The following is a 24,841-nucleotide window of genomic DNA, read 5'->3' as shown; positions in this document are numbered from 1 at the left end:
CTGTGCACTTAACATGTATCACTCGATCCTTCTTGTGTCATATGAGGTAGCCACTATCTGCCTTCTACAGATGAGGAAGCTCAGGGTCAGAGAGAACCTGTGGTTTGCCCAAGGTCACCCAGCTCCAGAGTAGAAGCAGCATGAAACTGTGCTTCCTCGCTTAGCCACACACCCTGGCTTTACCTGCAGGTTTCAGGACTGTCTCCCGTTTCTCTGCAGGTGTCCTGGCCCCCTATGCTCAGCTGTGCTGGCAGTGGATTCATCTTTCCCAGGCCCCTGGAGTCCACGAGACTGGGACCCTAGTTGGACCCTGCAAGACACAGCTAAACAGCTCTGCTGTAACCCAAAGAGTCAGTCAAACTCTTTGTCTGTCCAGGACCCCTAACATCTTTAACTACAGACTCTTTCAAGTCCACTCAAGCATTCTGATGAGAATGACAAGGTTTCAGACATGAGAATGCCCTAAAAATCATCCTTTCCAGCCCTCTCAGTTTGTAGATGAGGAGACAGGCTGGCGGGTATGTGAAGCTGAGTGGGTAACCTTGGTGGTGGAGGAGAGTGACGGCAGTGGCTAGGGGATGGGTTCGAGCAGGGCTTGCAAACTATGACCTGTGTGCCAATCCAGTGCTCCACCTGGTTTTGTAAATAAAGTTTTATTGGAGCACAGGCACATCTTTTTTTTTTTTTTTTTTTTTTTTTTTTACAGACTGTCTATGGCTGGCTCTGCACTACATCAGGGTTGAGCAGTTGTGACAGGGACCGTATGGAGACTGTATGGCCCTCAATGTCTAAAATGTTTACTATCTGGCCCTTTACACAAAAATGTTTGCTGACTCCAGGGAAAGACAGAGACACACAGGTTGATGCAAATTACTGGTAACTTTCTAGTTCTTAGAGTGAGAGTTAGGTTCATAGGTGTGTGTTATATGATGATGCATCAATGACTGAATGCTACACTGGTCACAGATCATCTAGGAGTGATTATTATTAAATTCTGTGCACCTGAAAATACATAGGAAGGAGGGAGGAAGGAAGGATTTAGCCCTTATTAAGATTTAAATGGCTCTCTGTTACCTACACCTGACTTTCCTCCATGGTATCACCGGTATTCCAAGAACGTTGCAGAAAAGGACAAAAGATAGCAGGCTGGGTAAAGTGGACTTTTCAGGGAGGGGGCAGGATGGTTATATTGGGTTCTGTGAGACTGGAAGGGGCATGGCCAAAGGAGGCAAGGGATTCCCAAAGTGCAGGCTCTTAAGGATGGTCACAATCCGGTTTTTCAACTTCATTCACAAGGGTCCTCCTCCCTCGGTTCCACCAGCGTGGCATGAGGGCCCAGATATCCTGGTCTTTGGTCAGCGTCTTCCTCCTCCCTGTCGAGTCAAGGCTGTGCTTTGGACGCTAGCAGCATAGAGGTCCTGCCAGGCATTCTCATGGGTAACCGTGAACATTTACTAAAGCATTCAGGGCCATGACACGCATTGCTTGCTTTAATTGAATCCTTGGAGCAATCTTGTGAAGCCAAAAATATCACTATCCCTGTGTTAAAGATGAGGCTATTAGGATCCCAGAGGGAGACTCACTCGCCCAGAGACATCGGGCTGGTGAATGGTGAAGCTGAATCCAAATCCAGACCCATCTAATTCCCAATCCCACACTCAACTGCTCTATTACACTGCCACTTCATGCTACATCAGTAAAAGCACGGTTTTCACCTTCCTTGCAGTCGCCTTGGGCGTGGGAGCATTTTGGCCTCGCTGAGGAGAAGCCTCAGACACTGAAACCCCACCTCAGCAAATGACGGGGGGATTTGCACATTCAAAGAACGTTCCAGTCCCCAGTGGGAAAGCTCCCAGCAGCTTCAACTAGGGAACAGCCACAGTTCATGGACACCTGGTGCTCATGGGGCAGCTTTATTGTTTCAGACGTGAAAAATGAGGGAAGGGCCAGAACCTCAGCATCAGGGAAATGATGAAAGACTGAGAAGTATTTCCAAAGTCAGGCGAACCGAAAGGTCAGTTCGGGGGGAGAAAGCAAAGGAGCAGCTGAGAAGTATTTGTGGCACCAGTGAGAAGAGACTGTGATGTCCACTAAAGGAAGCCATGACTATGAATTTCAGAGCATCAAGACCCTGTCAACACAAGCTAATCCCTACGGATGTTGGCTGAATAAGACGAAACGAGTGCACTGTGGAGACCGTGTCAGCCTCCAGCAGGCCAATTTGTCCTCATATTACACACTCTGCTGGCTCTGTTGCTAGACCCCCAGATCGAGGAGCCACGGCGAGCGTCCCCCAACCCGACGGGGGTTGACACAGCATGGTTAATAAGTCAACAGAATTCAGAAGCCACCACCGGATTAAGAAGGCAGTTTTATTTCAGTGCCCTGGACTTCAAGCAGATTAAATAATCAAAAAGGCTGAGCCATCGAGGTCATGTTTGAATGCTACAGCTGTTCACTGAGGTTTGACAAACATTCTCTCTGGGGCTCGCCATCTGAATGGGAAAAGCAAGGGTGATCTTGGGGAGGCCGACACTTTAAGAAAGAAGAGGGGTCCAATCAAAAGATCCTCTTATGGAAAACAATCCCAGCCAGATGGAGACGGTGGAAGCATTGCTTCAATAAGCAGTCTCCTGGAAGCCACAACCCTTTGCTGCATTGAAGATAAAGCACAAGCGGGATTCAGAAAAAGTGAATGACAAGCTGGGCTCTGGGTTTGCCATGCCCTCGGTTTGTTGATCTGCAGATTAATAGAGGTGGGCCACGGGTTCAGCAAGGAAGCTTGCGGAGATTCAGTCATGAAAGGTGAGCCATGATGAATCCCCTCCTGCTTTAGAAAAGTTCTCTGTCCGTGAGAGGAAAGGGGTCCCTTCTGCAAGGTATCTGTGGGAAGCCTACTTCCAGGTTGTATTTCCCTAAAGACCAAACAGATTGAGAAAATGTCTCTAGTGGGGAATGTATATTTGTGCCACATTGGGTCCAAAGAAGGGTGTGGGGACAAATGTGCTCAGCTATCGTTGGATATGCAGTCGGCATGCTGCAGGCCATTTCATAGAAAATACAGCGCTTCAAGTTGGAGTTCACATATCGTCCCCTTGGGCAGGTGGGGGAGTGGGACCTAAGGAAGAAGGAACAAGCTGGATACAAGCTCAGAAGGACAAGGCTTTCATTAATAGATTAGTGGACTCTGTGGAAAACCTGTTCTCTGGCTTCAGATTAGATTTTGTGCAACTAATTGATGCCTGAGCCCCATAGCCCTCTCCCAGGAAGATGTGTTGGCTTTGAAAAGAGTCATTTAGATTATTTGCAAAATTACAGAAAGGGAAACAAGGATTTTGCTCTTTTATATTTTGGAACAGGGAAGGGGACTCTGATGTTCTATATCCCTTGAGCTAAACTAAATGAAGCAGAATTTTCAGAAGACTCTCCACATATCTTCCCTGTTGCCCTAGGCACTGTTCATATCAGTAGAGAATTCAGAGGCCCAGTGCATTGGACAGCCACATTGTCTATTTCCCTACTCAAGGCCCAAAGCAAACAAACGACCTCTTCTAAGAGCTCTCTCTATACGTAGAAAACATCTTGAGTTTTAAATATTATTGTGTGGCCTTGTGAATTCCTCTGCCAATTTAACAAAATGTCCTTGCCATATTTTGAAATTCAAATCTCTGGAACAAAACAGGAAGAATTATAGCTACTCTGGACAATGATCTAGCAGTATCTAAAAAAATGTCAATCCAGCATCCTCTCTGAACTTTGTGAGGAAGCTCCTGTTGATTCCAGAGACCTCTTTGTAATTTCTGCATGGTCAGGTTGTCCCGTGCAAGGCCGCTCTCTGCAGCATCATCTGTAGTGAAGGCAAGCAGCAGAAACTCAAATGCCCACCAGTAAGGGAATGGCTAAATATTAAATCTGGCATGGTGTCACCGTGGAATTGTCTATAGCACTTAAAAGGAATGAACAAACCCTCTAGATATCTGTATGGATAGGTCAGCTTTGAGTGAACAGAGTAAATTGCAGAATGAGATGTGCCAAGGACTATATTTATGTAGTCTTAAAACACACTATATAAAACATCATGTAGCGTGTGCGTGGGGGGGGTATAAAAGTTTTACAGGTGGTAAAACATAGCAGATAAGGATCCTGGCAGACTCTGGAAGCAGACTGGGTTCAAATCACGATTCTGCTACTCATTGTCTACGTGACCTTGGACAAATGATTTAGCTTCTCTGTGCCTCAGTTTCCTCACCTTTATAATGGGGATAATAATGAAACCAGATTTACAAGGTCATGAGGATTAAATGTATAAGATTATATATATAATGCACTTATAATGGTGCCTGGCTCAAAACATGGGATACATGACTGTTTGCTATTGTTGTTGTTATGAAGTATTGTTTGTTAAAGGCCTAGAGGGATATATTGGTGATGGTAGGGGTGAGGAGGGTTCATGCTGGAAAACATCACTTGGGTGCTAATCAAAGGGATTTCAGTAATGCTTTGTTTCTTTAAGTTAAAAGAAAAAAGAGGTGAAAAATATGACAAACTATGAATGATTGACAGAACTTTGTTATAGGAATATGGGTGTTTGTTACATGCTTTTCTGCATTTTTAAAATCTCTTGAATAAAAAGTAGAGATGATAATCATTCATGGAATTATACCTGCAAACACGACATCAATATATAGGAATACTGTAAACCTACCCTATCCAATATGGTAACCACTGCCACCATGTGGCTATTTAAATTTAAATTAACTAATGGGGCGCCTGTGTGGCTCAGTTGGTTAAGCGTCCAACTTCAGCTCAGGTCATGATCTCACGGTTTCTAAGTTCCAGCCCTGCGCCGGGCTCTGTGCTCACAGCTTGGAGCCTGGAGCCTGCTTTGGATTCTCTCTCTCTCTCTCTCTCTGGCCCTCCCCTGTTCATGCTCTGTCTCTTTTTCTCAAAAATGAATAAATGTAAAAAAATTTTTTTAATAAATTTAAATTAGTTAAAATTAAATACAAATAAAAATTCAGTTCCTTGGTTGCAGTAGCCACAAGAGCTCAGTAGCCACATGCAGCTAACAACTACCATACTAGACAGCAAATACAGAGCATTTCCATCACCACAGAAAGTTCCATTGGATGGCACCGATCTGGAGCATACCTTTTGGAAATATGAATATCTGACTGACCTGCTATTTTTCTAAACTTCTGTCCTCATATAATTCTGCTGCACTCTACAACAGGCATGTGCCCCCCAAGACTTTTTTCACCTTTCTATTTGACAGCCTTCCATCTCCCTATTACTGAGCCACCAAGAAAGTATTTTTCCCGAGGCCTCTGACCATAGTTAGCACAGAGTGTGCAACAGCTGACCACGCTGGGGAGGAACCCAGCCCAGCCCGACTTTCCTAAGTATGGGGAGTGACAGAATGTCTCGTACAGGTTGTAGATGTTAGCTGGCTCCGAGTCACCGTCCTTGTGATTTCAAAGGGGGGACAAACACTGACATCACTTGCAGATTGGTTCTGATCTCAATTTCTTTTTGTTGCTTGCAGGTGAACTGCTTCTGCTTTCCAGTGTGATCTTCCTGCTCCGGGTGGTGTGTGGCTGCCCCACGAGGTGCCACTGTCACTCACCCTCACGGGCTGTAGACTGCAGCCAGCAGGGTCTGGCTGAAATCCCTCCCGATTTGCCTCCTCAGACCCTAACGCTGCACTTGCAAGATAACCAGATACACCAGCTCCCTGCTTTTGCATTCAGGTCGGTGCCACACCTCAGGACCCTGAACTTGTACAACAATTCCCTTTCAGATCTGGCCCCTGGAGTCTTCCATGGACTTCAGCACTTGCAGGTCTTAAACCTAACCCAGAACTCCCTGCATTCTCTGGAAAGCAGACTTTTCCATTCCCTCCCACAGCTGCGGGAGCTTGATTTGTCATCAAACAACATAAGCCACCTTCCCATATCCCTGGGTAAGCCTTGGGAGAACCTGACGGTATTTGCAATTCAACAAAACCAGCTTCAGCAGCTTGATCGAGAGCTCCTAGAATCCATGCCCAACGTGAGGTTTTTATTTCTCAAGGACAACCTCTGGAAATGCAATTGCCACCTGCTCAGTCTTAAACTCTGGCTGGAGAAATTTATCTATAAAGGTCAGTAACGTCTATCTGGAACCTCTCATCTGTGTGTTACCGGCTTAGGATGAACCTCATCTGTTGTCTGCATTAGAAGGAACATCGAGGAGTGTGTGAGGGGCCAGTGTAAGCTTTTTCACACTGATGTCATTTCATGGTATGGCAAGAGAGGCAGTGAGTCATTAGAGACTGTTTAAATTCAGGATTTAAATGCATCTACAAACATGATTCACGGAGACAACTTTCCACTTTTTGATTAACAACATTACTTATCTGAGAGCTGCAGGCCCCTAAGAAGGAGGGAAATTCAATCACCCCCTCAATAACTGTTCAGCTCCAAAGTGGCACCAAACTCTAATTTTCAAGTGTGATCCAGCCTGGTCTCTCCTTGGGAATTTCCCCCTGTGTATGCATCTACCAATTTGATAGCTACAAATCTTCCCTAATATTATCCCTTCTGCTTTAGCAAATACCACTGTTATTGAAATTGGATGCAATAGGGACCCCTCTCTAAAGTTGTTTACTATTTCTTCACCAGATGATAAAATCAAGGAAAAAGAATCTAGAATATTAAAGATGGGGGCTCTGGAAATCACCCAGAGGGTCACCAAACTACAGCCCAAGGGCAAAATCCAGCCCCACTCCTGTTTTCGTAAATATTTATTGGGAGACATCCAGGCTGATTTATCATGTCCTTAGCTGTTTTGCACTATAAAGGCAAAGCTGAATAGTTGTGACAGAGACTACTTGGCAAAGCTTAAAATATTAACTATTTGGCTCTTTATAGAAAAGTTTTCCAATCCCTTCTAACTCAATGCTAGCCTATAATCAATGGGAAATGGAGGCCCAGAGATGATCAGTGACTTCTCCAAAATGACGGAGTAGAAGCACAGATAAGAATAGCATGAATGACTGTTGGGTCTTGGCCATACATTCTTTCCTCTATAGCACAATGCTTCTTTCCTCTTAACTTTCAAGCATCATTCATTCATTCATTCCTTCATTCCTATACTTGAGTGCCACTTATGTGCCAGGCACTTTTCTAGGCAATGAGAAAATGTGAACAAGAAAATCTCTACTATCATGGAGGTTACAAGCTGATAACAGAAACAGATGTTAAATAAGATGGCCAATAAATATCTAAGTTCAGACAGCACTTGGCACTAGGAAAACAATGAGGCAAGGTGAGGGGAGAGACAGTGATAGGATGGGGGTCCCACTGCAGACAGGAAGGACAGGAAAGACCTCTCCAAGGAGGTGACATGGGTGAGCAGAACCTGAACAAGGAGGAGAAATGAGTCATGAGATAATTGGGAAAAAGGATAGAAAGTGCAAAAGGTCTGACAGGGGAGTAAGCTTGGCTTGACTGAGAGACAAAAGAGGGACAAAAAGTGGCTAGAACAGAGGAAGGGGCTGAGAGAGCAGAGAGATGAGGCAACACAAGTACTCAGGGGCCAGGTCAGGTAGGAATGTGCAGAGCGGGCTGAGTCATTTGGATTTTATTTTAGATGAAATGGAAATCCCTTAAAGAATTCTAGTCAAGGGAACAATATCTAATTACATGTCAAAAGGTGACTCTGGTGACTCTAGGGAGAACAGACAACAGGCTGCAGAAGCAGCAGCAAGGGGATTAGGGGAGAAACTGATTTCAGTCACCCAGGGAAAAGAAGATGGTAGCTCAGACCAGTGTTATGAGAAATGACCAACTTTGGGAGATACTTGGAATACTGAACAGATAGAAATTGCAAATGGACTGGAATGGGAAATGAAGAAAAGAGAGTTTATTATGGGAAATTCAATTTGTATTGTCCTGTAAGATTGACCACATAAATAGTGACGCCAGGGGCTGATAAGGGACAGACCTCCACTTCCCATTGATTATAGGGTAGCATTGAGTTAGAATAGGTTGCAGTGCAGGTCTTGATGCTGCCTTCTTTGGCAAGTGGGCTAGTATATGGGGGAGACCATAAATCGAGAGTTGAATTTGGGGCGAGTCAAGTTCAGGATGCCCATTATATATCCAATATATACCCATATATATTATGCGTGCTGTTGAATTGGTGGCTGTATGTTTGAGCCTCTAACTCAGGAAGCTATCAGAGCTATAGACATGAATTAGGGGATCAGAAAAGTCTGGATGGTTGTAGCTGTCACATAGACGGAAGGGGGATAGAACACAATATGAGTTCAGACATACAATACTGATACTGAACTAAGAATCCCTCTCAACAATATAACAGCAAATAGCCTATCACTAGCCAAATAATCTTCAAGTTGACCTACAACAGGGGGCATGCAATGTGGCAAAAGTCATTCTAATAAAAGGCTGCAATTAAAACTTTTCACACCTAGAGGCAAAGTGGCTTTAGCAATTGTGTTCTGACTAAATTCTAAGCATACACTAAACCATCACAGAAAGAAAGTTTTCATCAAAGAACATTTCTTGACAAAAGATAGTTGCCAGGTCCAGGATACTAGAAGCAGCATGGGCTAGAAGAAAGCTCCCCTACTCTGCCACAAACTCACAAACTTTGACCTCTGGGCACATTAATGTCCCTCCCAACCTCTCAGTATCACCAGGTGGAAGCTGACAGAGTTAAGCCAGAAAGTTCCTGGAGCACATTCTGATTCTCAGATTGCATCATGAACAATAGATACTGAATAAGGCAAAACAGATATTGGTCAAGACCTTATTTTTTAAAGGCTACATAAATAAATACAAACACTAACAGTATTAGTCAGGACAGGCTGGTGGATATGACACCCGTGTTGGTGATGAGCACAATTAAAGTCTGTTGCTTACTCTCATTAGAACCAAGGGGCGAGGTGGGGCTGGGTCCCATGCAGTCATTCATGGACATAAGCCCCTTCCAGATTCTGATGGTGCCACTTTACCACGTGGCCTCTAAGGTCACCATCAAGTGGGAATAGATCACATGGAGGATTAAGCAGGTGGTTTTGTGGCCTGAAAGTGGCATTCATTATTTCCATGGGCCAGAACTAAGTCCCCAACCTGACTACAATGGGCGGGGAAATTTTGCCTTCCTGTGGGCTCAAGAGCCAAAAAATGTGCTTTCATGAATACCTACTAAACATCTCCTTCACAAAAGGAGGCACATAGATTTTGTAATCTGTATTCCTCTCTCTCCATTCAAGAGTATTCAAATCATCTTCTTGTCAATAGCTAACTGTAACATTTACAGTTAGGTATTGTGTTAAATACTTGACATACTTCACCCAACTGAACCTCAGAGTGATCTTGTGAGATGAATTTCACCATTACCCTCCCCTCCCACTTTCCAGATGAGCAAGCAGAGGCAAAGAATGACCAAGTACTTGCTTATGGTGGCACAGCTAAGTCACAGACTCAAAATCTGAATCCAATTTCTTCCAAGACACTGGTTAAGAGTTACCAGTGGCCAGATAGGGGATAATGAGGGCTCGGCAAGCTGCAGCTTCTTGCATTATCAGCTGCTATGAATCTAGAAGGGAGGGGGCCTTTCCCTTGATGACGCTCAAGCTGTCATCAGCAGATTTGCCTTTTGGGGTCATTGCTGAGGAGATGGTAGTGGAAGGCTGGGAGGTGAATCCCAAGGACACAGCTGCACAGGTGGCCAGGGAGCTCTTGGCGGCCATAGCCTCTGACTTCCAGGATGTCCCTGGCTCCAGCCTGTGTATTTCCTCAGCACTCTGCGTCCCAAGGCCATGAGTCCCACCCTAATATTGATCATAAGGAAGCTTTAAACTGGAGAAGATACTGTGTAAGCCTGGAGTGATGGGGTGGACCACCCCAGTCTAAGAATGGGTCAGCTGGTAGAATTGCTGGTCCCATGGCTGGCAGCCTTTCTTTCCCTGGGGGGCGTCTCAGTGTTCTTTGGCCAGTTTAAATGTCATTACTTCTTCTTAGACTTCATTTCAGTTTCTGTGGCCTTCTGTCTTATAACAAGTTGCTGGGCAGAGGCATGAAATGGTGCATGAGGCAGGGATCTATAGTCTCAGCATAGCCTAAGGGCACCCAGGGCTCATCAGGAGCAACCACCCTGTACCTCTGGCCTCCTGCATATGAGCTCAGGAAAGGAAGAAATACTTCTGATACCTTTTTGCTCTAGAGTTGGGGCTCTTGCCTCAGGGGATTACTGAAGAAGCCAGGAGGGACCTAAGAGACACTAGTCATAGGCCATTCAGTTTCAAGCAGTGGTGACCAAAAAGTATGGGTTGAATTTTGCCATAGCCACTAATCCCAGTGTGACCTGGGCCATGATAATGCTTGCACTACAAAATGGCCCCATCTACTCACAGGGCCTTGTAGGACTCTGCTTATGAGACCCAGACAGTGGACGGAAGCTGTGCAACAGGTTATAATTACATTGAAGTGACCATCTCCTGCATGTGATTTTTCTCGCATAATTCCATAATCCACCTGTGGTGTGTACAAAGAACCTAACTTGGCCAAGAGTGGTGCCAGGCTTCACAGCCATCCTGGGGGAGGAGTTCATGGCAGCTGGGGGAGCTAAGCTGGGGGAGCTGAGGTCATACAAGCCAAGTTCTGACTGGTCAAAGGGCCTAACTGAAGGTCATTGTGTTTACTCCACTGACCTCAGGAGGCTCCAGAGGAGAGGGAGAAAAGGGAGGAGGAGGTGGAGAGAGGCTGTGAGTGCAGTGGGAAAACTGGGATCAAGAGGAAGGGCAGGGTTTGAGTGCTGATCCACCCACTTATCGCCTGGGTGACCTTGGACAAGAATTACCCATTAGAGCACAGTTGTGAGGACTTCTCTAGCAGCACTTTGTAAACTATCGAATCAGATACAAATACGGTGTTTTAATGGCAAAAGATCTAACCAGAGAAATCAATTTGCCAGAGGTCAAACAGTAAATCAGTGGTCATATGTGGCCAGAATGAAATCTGTTAGCTCAGTGCTCTTTCTAGAAAACAATTACTGGTTACCCAAATCCACCCCCCACCCCTGAACAACACTAGTCTACATACCTGAGGAAATCAATCACCTTACAGAGAATGGAAACTGGCTCTAATAACGCACTGGAAAGTTCGGTACTCAAATTACTGAATGTTCCAAGGCCCGAGGAGACACATTAATTGTACTTAATCCCATGAATTAAACTAATATTACTGTCAAAGACACACAAACACTCAAAAGGCCATTGACCTTCCCTTTTGGCATCACTGAAGACAGGTGGTAGACACATGGGGTCTTTGTAATTAACACATAACATCACAGCAAAGGACATTTATTTCATTTACCTGTTGTTTCAGATTTCTGGTGGGAATTTGGTACAGTACCTGTCTCGTGGGGCGGGGTTCTTTGGGGGGTGGTGGTGATGAGTGGCAGGCATATTGTGCCTCAGGTTGGCCTCCAGTTCCCCTTCTTGTCAGCTTCTACAGGGCTTTTCCCTCAGCATTTATCAGGTAGCAGTGACTTGGATTCTAACGAATTCTTGGTCATACATAATTGCCCATTTAGTGTGTAACGTTTCTAGCATTTAGCCAACTTAGAAATCCTAAAGTCATAAAGTCCTTTGACTCCAAAGATGGGGAAAAAGGTGCGTTATAAATCATATCTGCCTAAGCTTTTGCAGGCTGAGGATTTTGGAATTCAGTCCTACCAGACTCTGTTGTCAGCCTTTGCTTTTGTTTTTTAAAGGGGGAATAACAGACAGTGTCACCTGTGTGTCACCCGACACCTGGAAGGGGAAGGACCTCCTGAAGATCCCTCATGAGCTGTACCAGCCCTGCCCTTTCCCTTCTCTGGGTGTGGGGACATGGGGGGTGCAGCAGCTGGGTTCTGCCCACCGGCCGGGCCCCGGGTCTCCTGAGAGCCCCAGCACGGGGCAGCGAGACCACTCGGAATGTGAGCTCAAACCCAAGCCGAGGCCGGTTAACCTGCGTCACGCGGTGGCCACCGTCGTCATCACCGGGGTTGTGTGTGGGATCGTGTGTCTCATGATGCTGGCGGCCGCCATCTACGGCTGTACCTATGCGGCTGTCACAGCGCAGTACAATGGGGGGCGCTTGGCTCAGACGGACGAGCCTGTGAAGATGGAAGGGAAAGGGCCGCATGACCTCACACAAGCCTGAAAGCCTCCACCTCAAAGAGGAAGAATCACGTTAGGCCAGAAGAAAGTATGGAGTCGGGCTGATGCGTTCACTGTGACGGTCTCATTTTGCTTTTTTCAAAAGGAAAACAAAAAACATCCCCAGGGAAAAATTATGTTGAGATTTAAAAAATACCATGTTGAAACAGAGACAATACTTGTGCTCTGCGTCTGAGAAGTTACTGCAGTTACTCTGTGTGGGGGAAGGCCGTACCCTGCGAAAGGGAAGATCTACCTCTCAGGTACTCTTCCCTGACTTACGTGGCTTTAAAGAGCATCAGAAATTCAAACACACGCACTAGTCCTCATTCCCGGGAGCTTTATGGTCCACTGGAAAACTGCCCAATTTTGAGTGCCTGGGAAGAAGCTGGCTATCTTACCCGAGGGGCACTGAATGCCTCTATAATTCAAATTCATGTGAGATCAGTGATACTTTTAGATGTTCTGCATGTTATATATTTAATGGGAGAGTCTGTTGGTTGGGAATTGCATAGCTTGCCACAAGAGTCAGATTATATTTAATTTTCTAAATCAGAAAACCATTTGGGGCTTTCGAGGCCACAGAGGAAGAGGAGGGCTCCATGTCTGGATAATGGGACTCAGGCTCAGGGTCTGGGGAAGTTTTCTGATGCAAGGGTAAATAACATATAAACAAACACTAAGAGGATGGGGAGCTGGAATCCAGGGCACATGTTACCAGAAGGCTGTATCCACCAGGCGATTGGAACCTTCCATTTATAACTCTTACAGCAGGAACAAATTTAGGGTGGGCTGAGAGCAAGATAATGGCTTGTGTGTATCTGTATCTACATACATAGTGCACCGAGTGCACAGACTTGTACAACCACACCCACACATAAACATACTCGGAGCAATCAGTTTACCCACTAATGAAATGCAGCCGTGGCAGGGTGGAAGCCAGCAGCTGTTGACCACCACCCAGATTGTCTACTCAACACTCTGGGGTAGGAAGTAGGAAGGAAGTCTGGGGAGAGTGGAAATCATCAAGAGACTCAAGTTAGGTGGCAGCAGCCATCCTGAATATTGTTTGGGCCTAGGTTTAAAAAAATCAGGTGTGGCCTGCTTTACTCCATGGACACAGTCCTGAAGAGTTGCATGCAAAGTGAATTTTTGTAAATTAAATCATCATTTTAATGCAGTAGGGGAGCTCGCTATTTAAAGGAACCTTTCATGGAATCTTTCTGTAATGGCAATAATTGGCTCCAGATTTATGTATTTTGTAAATTTGCATTTTCTCATGTTAGGTTTTCTTAAAATGTCATCTACCTGCTCTCTCTCATGAATCCGTATCTCACACTTAGAGTCACCTGTTAGTATTAAAATCATTTTACAGAGAGGAGTTAAGGACATGTCAAAAGCAGAGAATGGCAAATATAGGGTCAGCTGTCCCTCCAGAGGCCTTGACAGACATCGCTAATCAATCCCAGCACTCCTCCCAGCTGAGCCTTGATGCAACACAGATGCCTTCTTAAGACAGCACTGTAGGCAACCAGAACTAATCAATTGGAATTGGTTCAAAGGATAAAACACATTTGCCATTCAGGGCACTGGCTCTACATTCACTCCTTCAGGCCATGTAAAACTCAGTTTGGATCCTAAATTAGTAGTCCATTCCCTAACCTGGAATGTGAATGGGAGGTCCACACAGGCAGGAGTTATTTTCTCCCTGTCTGATGCAGCCAGAGCCTTGGCCAATAGTATAAAGAGGCCAAGGGAAATACGGATGAACCTACCACAGCCCACCCTGCAGGACACACACCTATGCACCCCTAATCATCACAGAGGCCATCTACACCTGCCCACAGAGACTCACAACTAGTGTGGGCCCCACATACCACAAGCTAAAGATGGACCATCTTCTTAGAGGAGCAATTTTGCTAAATGATTTTCTGGGGGCAGTGGGGGGGGGGACGTATCAACTTTGATGTTAATTTTTTTCTGAATGTTAAAATAAACCTCGATATGTTGAAAGTAGATTGAAAACTCATCATGGATTTTAAGATCAAAAACAGACCCCAGAGAAAGCTGGCTGTTCTAACAACTCCATCCCAAGCCCTGGGGCCTCTTTTCTGCTCTGCCTTGGGAGGCACTTCAGTGGGCAAGGCTAAGCATCCAGTCTAAGGACACAGTGGTTATTTCCAGGTGAAAAAACTCATTCTTGCCCTTGTCCTGGGCTGTAAGTCCTTGGCCAAGAAGGCAACACAAGAAAGGAAATTTAGAAGATCTTTTCATATGTCGTCCCAATTTCACCAAACCTTTCCAGAGCTTGCACTAGGTACCAGGCACGGTGAGAGGTGTTTTTGTGAGCATTGGTCATGTAATCCTGGCAACCAGCTCCGAGATACTTCAACAAGTGTTACAAAAGCTGGGTGGTACCCAGGCCAATAACACGTGCTTCTTCTCACCACTGTGACTTAAGATCGCGAGTGCACAGTGTTCTGCCGGAGGTTTGGTGACACTGCAGGTCAACCCCGATCCCCCACCCACAGTGGTTACATGAGAGAGCTTCCAATACGCTGCAGAAAACCCTGAATGTGGCTAGAATCCTCACTCATCAACACCCATGTCCTACTAGATTTCTAAGTACAGACGATAACTCAGGCAAACAGATTCCTGTTTTATGAATAGTCTTTAAGGCAAATGATTAAAACAATGCCTATGTATATTCAGATTTTGATCTTTTGCCTACAGTCACCACAAACAGCAGTTGGCAATGAAAATAATTACTTACCCTGAAATGTCAACAGCCTCTCAGCACAGAAAAATATAAATCAAATTGTTTAGATTAACAAATGCAGAGTTATCACTTGCTAATATGAGAAATGAAATGTTTCAACTACAAAAAACATCGCAGATGAAAGACCCAATTTGCAGGGTATTCTGTGAGAACCACAAATTATCTTTCACAATGACTACAGCTCATGAGGGGTAATTTGAAAACGCCTCATAGATTATTTTCAGCTGCTTATTGCTGCTGTCATATTCATAAATCCCCCTATACAAATGCCCTTCTATCATAGGGCCTTGATAAAGGCACGTTGTGGACAAAATTCATGCATGGTATGGATGGATTCTGAGAAAACCGTCTAAAATATTGTTTTTCATCATACTGAGTGGAACAGTATGACTACAGACTGGTGATTTTTGTCTTGCCTGAGATCATAAATTTACAATAGCAGGACCCAACGGATGCTATGGCTGTCTGAAGTGAGGCATATAAAAAGGAAGTATAAAGAATAGACCCTGCCTGCAAATAGAAACTGTAGAGAGAGAAGACCTCGCGGGAAACTGATACCTGAACAGCTTTTAAAATTAAGGCAAATACCCCTGACTTGCAGGGAGAATGTTGTGCTTACGATGGATAAACTGTCCAATGGACAACTGGGTGTTTTATTCTTCCTCACAAAATTCCAAGACTGAAAAGTGATTCACATGATTTCCTCCTGAAGATTCATAAAAGTCCAGTCCCATTACCCGAGTTAACCAAGTTACCCCAGAAATAAGACACTCTTGTCTTAGATCCTAAATATCAAAGGAAGTAGATAAATCAATTTCTAAAATAATCTATGTGTAGTACACATTAATATAATTATATGACTGCTAGAAACCTGTAACTTTTAACTGGAAATCAGGAAATAACTCTTTCTGGTTTGGTTAAACCTACTGTTAATGGACAGAAACCTACAAGCAAATGATGTTCCAAACCCTACATGGCATCACTGGGATGTGGTTTATATGCATAACTTTAGGGAACTATCAAGAGAGGGTGCATGCTCATGAGCAGGGAAGGGGCAGAGGGAGAGGGAGAGTGAGAATCCCAGGCAAGCTTGCTTGCTTGCTTTCTTTCTTTCTTTCTTTCTTTCTTTCTTTCTTTCTTTCTTCCTTTCTTATTGCTCTAATTGCAATGAAGTCTCAAAGAAACTCTATTTCCATTTGGAGAAGTGGTTTCATTGTCTACCACTCTCCTTTCAGATTCTTAACTTTTCACTCCACTGATAGTAAATATCCATTTATTATCAGGATGTCACCAATTACAAAGGCCCATCAAGAAGACCCAGAAAAGGAACTAGAGGATTGGGAGTTGAGACAATCCCTAGAGAACATTTAGTTTAGACCTGACAAATTTGGGATAGCTGTGACCAGCCTCCCTACCCATGTTAGGCATTGAGAATAGATCACGGAAAATTTATCTCCTGAGCCCAGCCACTGCCTCAGAATCCTTTTAAATCTGTATTTTCAGTCCCCAGTACTGATTACATAGAGTTAACAATAAAGATTAAACCTGTTTTCTACCCTGATATAGTTCTGTGTCCTTAGTTTACAAATGGGAACTAGAAGCATGGAAAAGGAATGGGACTTTTCCAAAGTCACACAGATAATTAATTATTGGCTTGACAAATGCAGGTGCAGGAGCATGGGGTTAACATGGATTATACGACCAAACCCCCATTATTCTTCATGCATTCTGTGTGAACCACAGTATCAATATGAACTGATATCAAATATCAGTGTGAACCACAATAACAGACTACGGCATTATGATATTAATTATAGTCCTGCACTCAACCTTTATTGAGCACCCAATTTGTGCCAGTTGTTTCCCAAGTGTAATGCTTTCATTTTCCCTAAGCCTCGTATTGACCAAAACATGTAGGCATTTGGGGCGCCTGGGTGGCTCAGTCAGTTGAGCATCTGACTTAGGTTCAGGTCATGATCTCATGGTTCGTGAGTTTGAGCCCTGCATTGAGATCTCTGCTCTCTCTCAGTGCAGAGCCTACTTTGGAGCCTCTGTTTCCCCCTCTCTCTGTAACTTCTCTCTCTCTCTCTCTCTCTCTCAAAAATAAATAAACTTAAAAAATGTGGACATTTTACTGCTACATTACAGATAAAGAAACAAAATCACTGGATTTGGATTATTTGTTCAAGTTCACACCATTAGTAAGTAGTGGAGTAGGAATTTGGATGCAGGATCTGGACACTTTCTGGGATGTGACTGGTTTGAAGAAGTCACAGTTGAGATGCTTTCCTGGCACTGCTAGCACTGACCTTAAAATATGGCAGAGAAAAGAAACCGATCCACCAGCCAGTGTGTCACTGCCAGAACTCTGGTCTCACCAAGACCCAGTAAATCAGATGAAAAGGCTGAGGAAAATGAAGATCCTTATATCACCCATGACTCTGCTGAGCTGGAAAAGATGTTCTTAGAATGGGAATGTAGAAATTCAGCCACACTCACTCGCAGCTACTTGAGAAAATGATGAAATTAGATGCTGCCTAATAAGAAGTGTTGCCCATTGAAATACTCATGAATACAAAGATGAAAAAAAGTTATGAGGATCTAGAAACTGAGAATACAGGTCAATGAGATCCAAGCCTCCAGGAGGGATGCCCAACATCCAAAGCAGAGATATGGCCCATCAGATAGATGAGAGGGATGCAAAGGAAGACAGTCTATGTACCACCTATCCTTATTCTGGTATCTTTCTCTGAGACATGGACTTCACAAACCAGACGGAAACCACTTCCTCCCATATAAGATGTCTGAGAACATTTAAGTCCTACAACACCTGCCATTAAGACCTTGCTGTCTTCCTCCACTAGAGATGAAGAATCTCAACAGTGTAGCATATAATGGGATGATAAAATGAAGAGAGTACAATAAGATAAGCACAATTTAGGGGCTACAGCTTTTATCTATTGTTTCTTACAAGGAATGAAAACTACAGATGACTTTGGTTTACCTAAGTAGACAGATCACCAGGCAGTAGGACATGGCGTTTCTCACTGGTCCTGCAATGCCACTCTAGATGGAGGACACCTAGACACTGGACATTTGTTTAGGGGCTGTGCCTATCAACTAGCCTTCTATCTTAGTCTCCAAGGTGTGATTTGAAGTCAACAATAAGGGACCCCTAAGGGGAAGTCATTCACTCTGTCCATCAGCAAACATCCCATATTTAAAAAAAATTTTTTAAAAATGTTTATTCATTCTTGGGAGAGAGAGACAGAGTGTGAGCCTAGAAGGGGAAGAGAGAGAGGGAGACACAGAATCTGAAGCAGACTCCAGGCTCTAAGCTGTCAGCATAGAGCCCGATGCAGGGCTTGAACTCACAAACCGTGAGATCATGACCTGAGCCAAAGTTGGATGCTCAACTGACTGAGCCAACCAGGCATCCCGCAAACATCCCATATTTTAATGGTGATTAAAATTAACAAAGAAACCTAAACAGAACCTCCTGAAAGATATTTTTTAAAAAGGAACAAAGGCAGCATTGCCCACAAGATGCAGAAGAAGCATGAAAGATCTATTTCAAAAAATATCCTAGCACAATTTTTAAAGTTTCTGGTTGGATTTGGTGTACATTATACCCACTCACATTCCATTGGCAACAAGATGTCATATGGCTAAGTTCAGACTTAAGGAGCACAGAATCATACAGTGTCCAGTAGGATGGCACAGGGAGTGACCTAGCAATAGGCAAGGATATTCAGTCCCCTTATAAGAAAAGAAGGAGGGGGGCTCTTGGGTGGCTCTGTCGGTTAAGCGTCTGACTCTTCATTTCAGCTCAGGTCAAGATTTCACAGTTTGTGGGTTCAAGCTCCACGTCGGGTTCCTTGCTGACAGAAGCCTGCTTGGGATTCTTTCTCTCCCCCTCTCTCTCTGCCCCTCCCCTGTCTGTGTGCGCATATGTACTCTCTCTCAAAATAAATAAACTTTAAAAAAAAGAAAGGAAGGAGTAAATAATTGCAAACAATCATAAAATAATGACAAATAATAAAATAATAATGGCTAATAATAGTAAATAATAAATGAATAAAATCTTCCATAGTCACCATCAGAGGTACAGAAGAAACATTAGGACATATTGAATCAGTGATATAGAACACTATTACAGGCATATTTACTCCTGGAATTCAAAAGAAAAAATAGGGATGAAAGCAACAGAAGATGATAGAAATGAAGGAGAAATGGTAAAGAACTAAAATATGGATACTTGGTTTTCCCAATAAACAGATTAGAACCTGCCAAACAGAAGGAAAGAAAATCTGAGAAGACATCTTTCCTGAGCTAAAGAAAAACTCCAATTATATAGATTGAGAAGGGCTTCCTATAAGAGAGATAAATGGAAAAAATATTAAAAGTTAGTCTAGCTTATTGCCTGGTACATGAAAGTCTCAATCAGTATAAATTAGAGAAAAAACACATAAATGAAACAAACGGATTCTGGTAAAATTTTCAAAATTTAAAGAAAAAATTAAATATTCCAAAGTCTAGAAACCAAACAAAAAAACGACACTTAACAAGGAACCAGACTGAGCTTGCAATTCTCAGATACGCAACCGTTTAGGGAGCATGCCATCCATGCATTGTTTTTGAAGAAAAATGACTCAAGACCTACTTTAATTGATCAAGGGATGAATTATAAAAACAAGGGGAAGGGGAAGGGGGAGGAGAAATGTGAGAAGAACTGAAAAATGTGGAGTCCTGCCATTCAAGTGCCAGCAATAAGCACCAAATCAGTTAAAGTCAGGGGTATGTCTGGTTTAGTTAATATGGTTACAAAACAATGCAAAGTCAAATAATTTGATAAATTTCTAAGCACCTTCTGCATGCCAGGCAATTTTCTAAGTATCAGAGATGAAGGTGGGAATAAGAGATATAAAGCATATGCCCCATGGAACTTAACATCTCCCAGAAGGAGAAGATAATGACATAAAATCTATGTACATCAAGTGGTGGAGAAGTAGGTATGACGGGCACAGAGTACTGAGGATGTGGGAGAGGAAGAGTTTCTGTTTTATACTTGGTGATCACGAAATCCCCTCAGAAAATAGTTGAGCAGAAACCGGAAGGAGAAGATGGAACCAGTGGTGAAGATATCTGGAGGGAAACTGTCCCAGGGAGAAGGCACAACAGGTCCAAAGGCCCTGACATATGAGCACATTTAATGTGTTTGAAGAATAATGTAAAGGTAATGTGGCCAAGTGAACAAAAGTCGAGGCAGAAGGAGCTGAGGTTAGAGGGTAACGAGGAGTCCAGTCATGTAGGACCCTGTGGGTTGTGGCAGCTTTTCAGATGATTCTTGAAGGTACTCATGCCCTTTTTGAACTTCCTCCCCTTGAGGGTGGGCTGGAATACACAGTGACTTGTTCTAGCAAAAAGAATATGAGGTACACATCATAGAATATCACTTCCAGGACTAAGTAACAAAAAAACTCTGGCTCCCATTGTGCTCATTCTCTCCTGCTTGTTCTGAGGAAAGTCAACGCCTGTGGAGACAGTCACATGGCGAGGATGTCAGGACGGTGGCTGACCAACAACCAGCTGCTAAGCTTCTCATGAGTGACTGCAGAAGCATTTCCTCTGTTTGCTGAGCCTTCAGATAAGACCACAGCCCTAACAACATTTTCGCTGCACCCTCATGAAAGACCCTGGGCCAGTACCTTGACTGCAGCCTTTGTGAGAGACCCTGAGCCTGATGACCCAGTTAAGCTTCACCCAGATCCCTGACTCGTGGAAACTATTAGATAATACATATTTGTAGCTGGATTCCATAATGTGGAGGTTATAGGTGACCTTGAGAAGTGCTTCACTGCGGATGAAACTTGTCTGGGGTGGGTTCTGGAGAGAATGAAGGAGGGGACATGTGGAAAAATCCTATGGCATAAGAGACCGAGAAATGCATGACACAAAATAATTCAATAACAAAAATAATTTTGGCTTAAAACCTGACTATATCAGCACAAATCTGGAAGTTGGTAGGAGTAGGCTAGTGAAGCAAAAGCATGGAAAATGACCACAAACTATGGTTTCATTCCAAAATTTTCTTTTTTTGTTTAAAGACAATCATACACTCCCATCGGCCTCACCCGGTTCACATATAATTTGTTCTTAAAGTAGGAATGACAATTAGACACTTATCCTGGTCTCATGCAGAAATTTTCATCCAGAATAGAACCTAGGAGCTCTTGGTGGGTGCAAGTCTCTGATCCGCATTGTCCCCCTTTCCCACCACCAACCAGCCAAAGCATTTTCCATGAGTAAGAGAGTCCTCAGACTGACTGGCAGAGCATTTATGCTCCTACTGCAGACTCTGCTGATGTCCGTCCTTCTCCTCCAGGAGGGGAGATTCAGGTCAGCTCACTTTTCCTCTGTGGGCACTTCACTTAGCATGAGTCACATATTCTAGTCTTAAATAAGATCAAGATCCCAACAAGGTCACTAGGAGATTTTCCTGGATAAAGGCAACTAAATAAATCCCCAAATCTCTCATGATCCATGCTGGGGGGGAAAAAATCCCATAAACTGTTTTCCACCAAAGCATGTGAGGGCATTTCCAATGCTCTACCGAGCATTATGCTGATTACACTGTTCAGAGGTTTATAAACTAGAGCGAAGATTAAGTAAATCACTGTCTTGACTGACAATGAGAGCATATATTTTTAGAAAGCTTAGGATCTTTGATTGGGATTTCTGTGTAACCACATATACAAAAACATTAGGCACAACTGATGGGCACCTTCTGATACATGAAGCTCGGTCTTCAACATTTACTTACATAGCCTCTGATTTAAATACCCACTTCATTTTTATAAAATAAAAAGATGTTAAATAAATGAAGGAACAAATCAGTGTTTTATGTTTTTTTTAAAAAAAAATAGATTGTGACATATTTTTTTCCAAAGCAAGAGTTGGCAACTTTTGTCTATAAATAGCCAGGTATTAAATATTCTTGGCTTTAAAATACACATTAAAAAAAAAAAAAAAAAGGGTGGCTCGGTTGGTTAAGCGTCTGACTTCGGCTCAGGTCATGATCTCATGGTTTGTGAGTTCGAGCCCCGTGTCTGGCTCTGTTCTGAGAGCTCAGAGCCTGGCACCTGTTTCGGATTCTCTGTTTCCCTCTCTCTGCCCCTTCCCCACTCACACTCTGTCTCTCAAAAAATGAATAAATACACATTAAAAATTTTTTAAATATTCTTGGCTTTATAGTCCATATGGTCTCTATCCAACTACTGAGGTCTGCCATTTTAGCAGAAAGGTATCCATAGACAATAAGGGCATGGCTGTATTTCAATAAAATGTCATTTACAAAAACAGCTGGTAGACATCAGACAAAGTACTTATATCCAGAATATGTAAGGAACTCATATCTCAATAATAAAAAGACACATAATGTAACTTAAATATGGGCAAAGGATCTGAAAATAAATTTCTCTTATGAGCAAATTCAAGTAGCACATGAAAAGATGCTCAGCATAATTAGTTATTAGGGAAATGCAAATCATTTCACACCCACCAGGATGGCTAAAATAAAGAAGACAGACAATAGCAAGTGTTGAGCAAGATGTGGAAAAATTGGAACCCTCATACGTTGCTGGTGAGACCGTAAAATGGTGGAGCCACTCTGGAAAACAGCTTGATAGCTCTTCAAAATATCAAACATAGAATTACCATATGATGCCAAAATTCCACTCTTAGGTGTCTACACAAGGCAAACGGAAATATGTATCAACACAAAAACTTGTCCATGTCCACTGTCCATGAGTGTTCATATCAACATTATAAATAGCTAAAAGGTGGGAGCCCAAATGTCCATAAACTGATGAATGGATAAATAAAATGGTGTATGTACAAACAATAGAATATCATTTGGCAATACAAAAAAAACCCCAAAGTATTGACACATGCTACAATATGGATTGACCTTGAAAACTTAAGCTAAGTAAAAGAAGCTGATCACACAAGGCCACGTACTGTTGTGATTCCATTTATCTGCAAAGTCCAGAAAAGGCAAATCCATAGAGACATAAAGTAGATTTGTGGTATCCTGTGGCTGGGGTAGGGAATAAGATATCAAGAATGAGACTGTGTGTGTACAAGGGGTTCTTTGTGGGATGTTGAAATTGTTCTAAAATTAGATTGCGGCGATGGTTGCACAACTCTGTCAATACACTAAAATCCAATAGACTGTATACTTTATGTGGGTGAGTTTTTACAGTATGTGAAATATATCTCAATGAAGCTATAAGAAAACCAAACAAAACAGACTGCAGCCTAGATTTGGTCCCATGGGCTGCAGCTGGCCAACCTCTGGGTACATGGGGACATGAAAGTGTGAGTTTCAAAGTTTTGTGAAACATGTCAAGATACTGTAATGGTATTTCCTATGCAAGTTCTCACAGAGAACAACACATGACAATAAGCCCTGGCTAGTGAGTAGTGGCGGGTGTAGCCAACCATCATTCTAACAACAGAAGCAATAGTAATGACAGTTTAGCAGCTACTCATGATTGAGCACTCACTGGAGGCATTTGCCAAACACTGTACGTGTATTTATTTATAAGCAAATTTATTTCTCTCAACAAGAACCCCAGAGGTCCCCCAAGACAGCATCTGGGTGTAAGTAATTCTCCATTATCAGTCAGTTCTTTCCTTTTCTGTGATGATGAAACAAATCCCCATCTTTAAAAACTGGGCTGTTAGAAATCCAGCTGAAGCACCAGTCAACCTCATTTTACAAGAGGGGTGAAACGGCCCTGGGCTCACTGCCAAACCCTCAGTTCACATTGGCTTTAATGCCCAAATCACACCATGACCTCAAAAAGAAGGGTCTTTGCTTGCTGATTCAGAACACACACAAGCAGGGGAGAGAACCTGTTATCCGAAAGTTCTGCTGCTGATTTTTGGGTGGAGGACATGTTGGAGCTTTTGATAAGGTTTATAAAAGGACGGTGACTCTTGGCAGTGAGTGTCCTGGAGAGTTAGCACATGGGATCCAGTTTCTCAAATTTCTGGGCTATTTTTATTCCTGGAGCAGAAGTCCTTACCGCGCCCCCATCCCTGGCTACCGCGGCATGCGGGGCAGCTGTTCTCTGTGGCAGACTTGATCTATGGCATAATTAGTAGCTACATCATTAATCCATTTCTATGAGGTTTGCCGTTGTCAGTCATACTGGCTTAGACCTCTTTTTGCCCCTGCATTGCTCCTGTTTGTCAGCTTAAAAAAGGAAAGAGACAGAGAGAGAGAGAGAGAGAGAGAGAGAGAGAGAGAGAGAGAGACAGCCAAATGCCAAACACATAGAAAAACCCTATCTTATAGCTAATATTTAGAATGAAGACCTGCCTTGGGTTCCCCACCTCTCCCTGGGTCATCTGCCCACCTGCCCATCAGTCCTGCTTTAAGATCCCAGCAAATACCCCTGAAACCCGAGAGGCTTGTCTGTGTCTCAGAGTACCCACCTGGAACGTGGCTACAACATGTGTGAGGGATCTCATTCAAGATTCCTGGACAAGTTTGTTCTGTCTGCCTGGAACGCCCTGCCCACAGATCTTTGCAGATGGCTGCATCTCACCATTTAGGACTCTGCTCATGTTGGTCCTTCCCTGACCCACCCTACCCCCTGATCTGGAGAAGCACTGCCCCTACCACACAGCCAAACGTACATGTGTGAAGATGGGCACACATCCCTGCCTTTGCCACTGCCAGCCTCACCTCATCTCTTTATCCTGGTCTATTCTCTATAGAGCATTTACCACTACCAGTCTGCCTGGCTCCTTCCCCCCTCCTTCCCTCCATTCATGCA

At 43.5% G+C, this 24,841-nt stretch overlaps 2 protein-coding genes across 5 annotated transcripts in view; one reads left to right on the top strand and one right to left on the bottom strand.

Moving 5' to 3' along the window:
* The window catches only part of CACNA2D3 (calcium voltage-gated channel auxiliary subunit alpha2delta 3), an 859,023-nt gene that overhangs the window by 124,106 nt on the left and 710,076 nt on the right, over window positions 1-24,841 (bottom strand). The gene's annotated exons all lie outside the window — the stretch shown is intronic.
* LRTM1 (leucine rich repeats and transmembrane domains 1) lies at window positions 2,061-14,230 on the top strand. Its single transcript, XM_019470044.2, has 3 exons — window positions 2,061-2,805; window positions 5,546-6,142; window positions 11,785-14,230. The coding sequence occupies exons 1-3, from the start codon at window positions 2,799-2,801 to the stop codon at window positions 12,216-12,218; spliced, it is 1,038 nt and encodes a 345-aa protein (XP_019325589.2). The 5' UTR covers window positions 2,061-2,798; the 3' UTR covers window positions 12,219-14,230.

The sequence above is a fragment of the Panthera pardus genome, unplaced genomic scaffold (assembly GCF_024362965.1).
Source record: "Panthera pardus isolate Hobbes unplaced genomic scaffold, ASM2436296v1 HiC_scaffold_8, whole genome shotgun sequence".
Lineage (NCBI taxonomy): Eukaryota > Metazoa > Chordata > Mammalia > Carnivora > Felidae > Panthera > Panthera pardus.
Note: the sequence above shows the minus strand (reverse complement) of the source record. Positions and strands in the feature narration are given on the sequence as shown.

Coding starts and splice junctions, on each gene's coding strand:
- LRTM1 (XM_019470044.2), top strand. Junction 6,143..11,784: donor GGAGAAATTTATCTATAAAG/GTCAGTAACGTC, acceptor TGTTTTTTAAAG/GGGGAATAACAGACAGTGTC.